This window comes from Trichosurus vulpecula, chromosome 1 (assembly GCF_011100635.1).
Source record: "Trichosurus vulpecula isolate mTriVul1 chromosome 1, mTriVul1.pri, whole genome shotgun sequence".
NCBI lineage: Eukaryota > Metazoa > Chordata > Mammalia > Diprotodontia > Phalangeridae > Trichosurus > Trichosurus vulpecula.
Genome location: NC_050573.1, coordinates 568,368,085 through 568,375,904, shown reverse-complemented (window position 1 = coordinate 568,375,904; position 7,820 = coordinate 568,368,085). Strand labels below are relative to the sequence as shown.

The window sequence follows — 7,820 nt, the reverse complement described above, 5'->3', positions numbered from 1 at the left end:
TAGGTCCAGCACTCTCTCCCATGTGGCACCTAAGTCTAAACTCCCTGAAAATCTTTGGATCAGCATTACACCTCTTGTATTTGCCCTCACTCCACCCCACCCCTCACACAATGCTTAGCACATTACTAGATAATGTGTGAATATTTGGTGAAATGAATTAGGTTTTTCCACTGGGAAGCTTGTGTTTATTTCACAAAGAAACAAGAGCTTGGATTTTTGGTCTGGCTTGATTTTTGATCATACACGTTTTCTGTCTCTTTCTTCCTTTTTTCCCCTTAAGGTTTGAAACATGAATTTCTACCTGTCTTTAGCTTCCCTGTGTGTAGGGATAGCAGCTGCTGCTCCACACCTGGACCCAACTTTGGATGCTAAATGGGAACAATGGAAGTTACAGCACAGAAGGACCTATGGAGGGGTAAACTTTAAACTACTTTTCCCCCAACTATGTTGGAGCACAGCATGTCCAAGGTGGACTAATGAACTGGCCTTTCCCCAAAAGCCAGCGGTTATCCAGACAAGAACTTCATTTGCTCAAGATTGCTGCTTTTCCCCCAAAAGTTCAGAGGGTAGGGATGTCTGCAGCATCAGAGCTTGGGAACCCTTCTGGGGTGGCAATATTTGGATGTGGTCACCATTCCAACTGGGCTCTAGCCAAATTATTGACAGTGGATTTCATCTGAGGATAGTTTCACTTGAATGTGTAATAATATAAGCAGAAGCTTATTGAACCTTGCATTTTTGTACTTGCTTCGAGAAGGAACATAATTGGAGGAGAGCAACATGGGAGAAGAATTTGAGAATGATTGAAATGCACAATCTGGAGTACAGTGCTGGCAATCGTAGTTTCCGGCTGGAAATGAACAAGTTTGGAGATATGGTGGGTGTGTTGTAACAATCTGATGTTGATACTGTGTAGTCAGTTATCTTCTGCTGCCAGTATACTTAATATAAACCCCCTTTCTCTTCATTTTAGACCAATGAGGAATTCAGACAAGTGATGAATGGCTTTACACAAAAGAGATTTCAAGGGAAGACCAAAGGAACTCTGTTTCATGAACCTCTCTTTGAACAGATCCCTGAATCTGTAGACTGGAGAGGTAAAGGCTATGTAACTCCTGTTAAGAATCAGGTACAAAAAGTTGTATAAGCTTGATTCATAGATAACTCAGATAAAACTCAGTGAAGCTTATGAGTTATAAAAGCTTATGATTATAAAAATAATGGGACTTCATCTCAGAACTGTGACTGAGTTCCCTTCCATATTTAAAACTGTTTAGATCTGTCTTATAAAGATGACTAAGATTATCCTGTAAACTAACCAGCTTCCTTTTGACTTTTCCAGGGTAGATGTGCTTCTTGCTGGGCATTTAGTGCAACTGGTTCCCTGGAAGGCCAGTGGTTCCGAAAGACAGGCAAACTTGTTTCACTTAGTGAACAGAACTTGGTTGACTGCTCTAGGGATGAGGGAAATGCAGGCTGTAATGGTGGTTTTATGGATCTTGCCTTTGACTATGTGAAGGAAAATGGAGGCATTGATACAGAGGAATCCTATCCCTATGAAGGAAAGGTAAATATAGTTATTGGATTCCATGTCATCTTGGTTTAGCTGTATTTGAAAGGAGAGTCTCAGTCTGGGGGATAGGCATTGAGGATCCTGCAAAGACTGAAGACTTCAAACCCCTCATCCCTAACTAAACAAAATCTAAAGCTGAATCCAAAATACATTAACACCTAAAATGAGTTACCTTCACTATGTGTACAATCACACACTGAGAGGAGGTCTTAGGAAGTATGTAGACAGTGTTTTCTTAGATGTTTTACAGATCATTTTGTCAGACATCTTCATTTTACAATGACTTGTTCAAGATCACAAACATAGTAATAAGGGGCAAGGTCTGGAATGGAACCCAGGTTCCTTGACCCTAAATCCATTCTGGCCTTTGTGCCCTACCCTGATGCCTCCCTGACCCCTACCTCCCACAGGTGCCTTCTTAGGAGCAGGGAATTAAATGACAATCAAATCCAATACTGCATAATGGCTGCTGACATTTAGATCATCCTGAAGGTTTACAAAGCATGTCATTCCCCTAATCTCACTTGATCCTCCCTCAAACAGCCCCATCTGGGGGAACGATATCCTGATTTTTCTGATAACCTCTCCACTTCAGTCTCATGAACACAAAGCTTATCAGTGGAGAGCTAGATTCGAACCTTGGTCTCATTGGGCTAGTAGTAGGCTCTTGGAGTTGTTAACGAATTGGTTGTTTTATGCCCGTGGTGTCAAACCCAAGTAGAAATGGGGTCCATTGAACCATACATTAGAATCCATGGGGGATGCATATTGACTAAGGAGTGATGTGTAAGAAAGTTACCAGGCCTCTGGCTTACACTGTGCTGCCTTCTTTCAATGTGACTTTCAAATACTCCTTTACCCAACCACATCCAGCTCTCTTCTTGAGCTGTGATTTAGTTATTTACTTATTCATTTGAGATTTTTTTATTTTTAGTTTACAGCACTCAGTTCCACATCTTTTTGAGTTCCAAATTTTTTTCCCTTTCCTCCCCTCTCACCTCCCTCCCAAGACAGTATGGAATCCAATATATGTTCTACATATACCTTTACATTAAACATATTTACACAATAGCCAAGTTGTAAAGAAGAATTATGACCAATGGAATGAATAATGAGAAAGAAACAAAACCAAAAAAGAAGAGAAAAAAAGAGCAAATAGTTTGCCTCAATCTGCATTCAGACCCCATAATTCTTTCTCTGAATGTAGACAGCTCTCTCCATTATGACTGCTTTTGAGCTGTCTTTGAACCTTATATTGCTGAGAGGAGCCAAGTCTATCAAAGTGAGTCATCACAGAATCCATATATCTGTGGTTGTGTACAATATTCTCCTGGTTCTGCTTCTCTCACTCAGCACCATATGATGTAGGTCTTTCCTGGTTATCATGAAGTCTGTATCTTCCCCATTTCTTATAGCACAATAGCATTCCATTACATTCAAATACCACAACTTGTTTAGCCACTCCCCAATTGATGGGCATCCCCTTGATTTCCAATTCTGTGCTGCCACAAAGAGCTGGTTTAAATTTTTTTGTGCATAAGGGTTCCTTTCCCACTTGTGTGATCTTTTTGGGATACAGCCCTAGAAGTGGTATTGCTGGGTCAAAGGGTAGGCAAATTTTTACAGCCCTTTTGGCATAGTTCCAAACTGCTCTCCAGAATGGCTGAATCTGTTCACAATTCCACCCACAGTGGAACAATGTTCCAAATTTCCCACATCCTCACCAGCATTTATCATTTTCCTGTTTTGTCATGTTAGCCCATCTGACAGGAGAGATATGGTACGTAAGAGTTGTTTTGATTTGCATTTCATTAATCATTAGTGATTTCGAGCATTTTTGCATATGCCTATAGATAACTTTAATTTCTTCCTCTCAAAACTGCCTGTTCATATATTTTGACAATTTCTCATTGGGGAATGACTTGTATTCCTATAAATTTGGCTCAGTTCCCAGTATATTTTAGAGACCAGGGCTTTATCAGAGACACTTGTTGTAAAGATTTTCTCCCAATCTTCTGTTTCCCTCCTAATCTCTATTGCATTAGCTTTGTTTATATGAAAACTTTTCAATTTAACATAAGCAAAATTATTCATTTTGCATTTTGTAATGCTCTCTCTCTCTTGTTGGGTCATGAATTCTTCCCTTTCCCATAAATCTGACAGGTAAACTATTCCTTGCTCTCCCAAACTGCTTATAGTATCAGCCTTTATTCCTAAATCCTGAACCCAGTTCGACTTTCTTTTGGTATACGGTGTGTCCATAGATTTATTAATTCTGTGGCCATCAATTTCAAATTCATCCGGGCAATGCCATTGATAATAGAAAACCAAACCTTTTTTCTGTTTCATTTTAAAAGGATGACAAGTGTCTGTATCAGCCAAAATACTCCGTTGCTAGTGTCACTGGATATGTGGTCATCCCATCTGGACAGGAAAGTGCTCTGACAGATGCTGTGGCAACTGTGGGGCCCATCTCTGTTGCTATCGATGCATCACATATATCCTTCATGTTCTATGACTCTGGTAAGAATTTGTCCTTCATCATTTCTGTAACAATGCTCTTAACCATATTATTGTCATTCCCTAGTTAGTATCTCTTAAGTTCTTATTTCACTTGAATATCCTAGGTATTTATTATGAACCAGATTGCAGTAGTGAAGAGCTAGATCATGGCATGCTGGCTGTGGGCTATGGCGTCGATACAGAAAGTGGAAAGAAATACTGGATTGTCAAGAACAGGTAAACCAACGTCTTGCCTGAAATGTCACTGACCTGCTTGTTGCCACTTTCTGGTTTTTTCATGTTGAGGAGAGAGGAGGAAGAAGAAGGGTGGAGTTCCTGGGATCCTGTGAAATGGAGAAGGGATGTTCATGGGTGGATGGGGTCCTGGTTTTAGGGTGCAGAGTGGATTGAGAGTTCCCCAGTGGTTCCTCCTAGTTTCCATGACCACTGATGACTTGATAGTACAAAAGATTTCCTGTTGCCTAGTTTGTCGGACTGTTCTAATACAGTTATTGTCAGGCTGACTCACAAAGTGCTATGGGAAAAGCAGTTCCCTTGGAAAACCTGAAAGGGCTTATGGTTGAGTGAGTGATTGTCAGGAACAGGGCAGCTAGGTGGCCCCAGAGATAGAGAGCTCTGGCCATAGAGTCAGGAAGTCCTGTGTTCAAATAGGACCTCAGACACTTCCTAGCTGTGTGACTCTGGCCAAGTCGGTTAACCCTTTTTACCTCAGTTTCCTCATCTGGGAAATGACCCAGAGAAGGAAATAGCAAACCCATCCAAGAAAACCTAAAAATGGGCCCAGGAAGAGTTGGCCACAACTAATCAACTACACACAACAAAGTTGTCACCAGCAATTATTTTCATTGCTTTCTGAAAGATCCAACTCATTTTCTGAATTCAATCGCATTATGTATCAAGATGGTTTGCTCCCTTAAAGTAAAAATGCGTTATTGAATGGTGCTCTGAAACTTAATACTTAACTTTCTTTTCAGCTGGGGTGAAGATTGGGGTGACAATGGGTACATTTTCATGGCTAGAGACCAGAATAACAACTGTGGAATAGCGACAGCAGCCATCTATCCGGAAGTATGATGTGACTGAAGGAGGCCCACTTCACGGACAGATTGTACCTGACCTGTATTGTTCGGTATCAAACACTTGACTCATCCAGGATCCAAGTTGTAATTTGAATTTCTTCTGACATTTTTTCCTTTTGAAATGTAAACACTACTTTGTTATAGATATGTTGCAATATTGCTTAATTCCAAAACTTATAATTTTTCATTTTGAAATTGTATATATAAAGCTTTACCTTTTAAAATAAACCTTAATTCTCTATATATGAGCTTTGGGAGACCTGATTTCCTTCCATGTATTAAATTTTGTAGCAGGGGAGGAGAAAGTTAAGTTTCTAGTTTTTGGTCCTAGGACAGGAATCAGTCAGTGGCTACAGATGGTTTCTGGGATTGAATCCATCATTTTGTACCCTACTTCATTACAACACACTGCTTGAAGTACAAATCAATACATTGGTGTGGCTTTGACATTACTTCAGTCCCCGAAAAGCAAAACATCAGAAATTATATGCCAATTTTCAGGAGCCATTGGTAATCAGTGTACAGGTTTGTTCTCTGACTCTCAAAGCTGTTTCTGCTCTAAATATAGGAATAGATGTATAGGCCTAAAATGACATAGAGCTAACATGAGCCATCTTTAAGTACAAAGAGTTTTTCAAGATAACCTAACCATAATGTTATAATGATAGATGCCATGAAACATGATTTTTTTTGCATCTTTTCTATTACCAACTTGAGTCCTTTGAGTAAAATGACAATTTTTTTTAGGAGTTGGAATGAATCATAGAGGGCCACATTTTTAATATTTATGTAGTACTTTCAAAGGTTGCCAAAGTTCTTTTAAAAAGTTCCTTACAGCCCAACAGCAAGACATAGAAAGAGAAATTCCATTTAAAATTACTGTAGACACCGTAAAATATTTGGGAGTCTGCCTGCCAAAACAAATCCAGGAACTACATGAACACAATTACAAAACTCTTTTCACACCAATAAAGTCAGATCTAATAAATAGAAAATCATTAGTTGCTTGTGGTTAGGCTGAGCTAATATAATAAAAATGACAATTTTACCTATATTAATTTGCTTGTTTAATGCCATATGGCTTAAACTACCAAAAATTATTTTACAGAGCCAGAAAAAATAATAACCAAATTCCTCTGCAAGAACAAAAGTCCAGAATGTCAAGGGAATTAATGAAAAGAAATGCTAGTGAATGTGCCCTAGCCATACCAGATCTTAAACTGTATTATAAAGCAACAGTCATTAAAACTACTCTGTACTGGGCAAGAAATAGAGTGGTTGATCAGTGGAATAGGTTAGGTACACAAGACACAGCAGTCAATGACTATAGTAATCTACTGTTTGATAAACCCAAAGACTGCAGTTTCTGGGATAAAAACTCACTATTTGACAAAAACTGCTGGGAAAACTGGGAAATAGTATGGCAGAAACTGGGCATAGACCAATATCTCACACCATATACCAAAATAAAGTCAAAAGTGGGTTCATGATGTAGATATAAAAGCTGATATTATAAGCAATCTGGGAGAACAAGGAGTAGTTTACCTGTGAGATTTATGGAGAAGGGAAGAATTTATGATCAAACAACAGATAGAGAGCATTATGAAATGCAAAATGGATAATTCTAATTACACTAAATTGAAAAGTTTTTATCCAAACAAAGCCAATGCAACCAAGATTAGGAGGGAAGCAGGAAATCGGGAAAGAATTTTTACAACCATTGTCTCTGACAAAGGCCTCATTTCTAAAATATACAGAGAACTGAGTCAAATTTATGAGAATACAAGTCATTCCCCAATTGAGAAATGGTCAAAGAATATGAACAGGCAGTTTTCAGAGGAAAAAATTAAAGATATCTGTAGTCATATGAAAAAATGCTCTAAATCCCTATTGATTAAAGAAATGCAAATCAGAACAACTCGTAGGTACCACATCTCACCTGTCAGATTAGTTAACATGACAAAACAGGAAAATCATAAATGCTAGAGAGGATGTGGGAAAATTAGAATACTAGTGCATTGTTAGTGGAGTTGTGAAATGAGCTAACCATTCTGGGGTTTTTTTTGGGGGGGGTAGGGGGAATTGGGGTTAAGTGACTTGCCCACGATCACACAGCTAGTGAGTCAAGTGTCTGAGGCTAGATTTGAACTCAGGTCCTCCTGACTCCAGGGCTGGTGCTCTACTCATTGCACCACCTAGCTACCCTATCCGACCCCTCTGGAGAGCAATTTGCAACTTTGACCAAAAGGCTATAAAAATGTGCATACCCTTTGACCCAGCAATACTACCTCTAGAGCTGTATCCCAAAGAAATACAAGTGGGAAAGGGACCTGTATGTTCAAAAATATTTATAGCCGCTCTTTTTGTGGTTGCAAAGAATTGGAAAGCACGGGGATGTTCATCAATTGGGGAATGCTAAACAAATTGTGGTATATGAATATAATGGAATACTATTGTGGTATAAGAAATGAGGAGCAGACAGACTTCATAATAACCTGGAAAGACTTATACGATCTGATGCTGAGTGAGGGGAACAGAACCTGTAGATCATTATACACAATTACAGACAGATGGTATCTGTCATTGACTAACTTTGATAGACTTGGCTCTCCTCAGCAATGCAAGATTGAAAGACAACTCCAAAA

At 39.1% G+C, this 7,820-nt stretch overlaps 1 protein-coding gene across 1 annotated transcript; it reads left to right on the top strand.

The window, feature by feature from the left end:
• The first annotated feature begins 289 nt into the window (after positions 1-289).
• On the top strand, positions 290-5,170 carry LOC118834465 (cathepsin L1-like). The gene is made up of 7 exons (XM_036741914.1): positions 290-415; positions 755-877; positions 974-1,129; positions 1,343-1,567; positions 3,931-4,096; positions 4,201-4,312; positions 5,071-5,170. Exons 1-7 carry the CDS (start codon positions 290-292, stop codon positions 5,168-5,170), a joined length of 1,008 nt encoding a protein of 335 aa, XP_036597809.1.
• The last annotated feature ends 2,650 nt before the right edge of the window (positions 5,171-7,820 follow it).

What these genes read in the sequence shown, in the direction of transcription:
- LOC118834465 (XM_036741914.1), top strand. Translation starts at nt 290, where the DNA reads ATGAATTTCTACCTGTCTTTAGCTTCCCTGTGTGTAGGGATAGCAGCT. An exon ending in ACAGAAGGACCTATGGAGGG is followed by an intron (nt 416 to 754) that starts GTAAACTTTAAA and finishes ACTTGCTTCGAG; the next exon opens with AAGGAACATAATTGGAGGAG. An exon ending in TAACTCCTGTTAAGAATCAG is followed by an intron (nt 1,130 to 1,342) that starts GTACAAAAAGTT and finishes TGACTTTTCCAG; the next exon opens with GGTAGATGTGCTTCTTGCTG.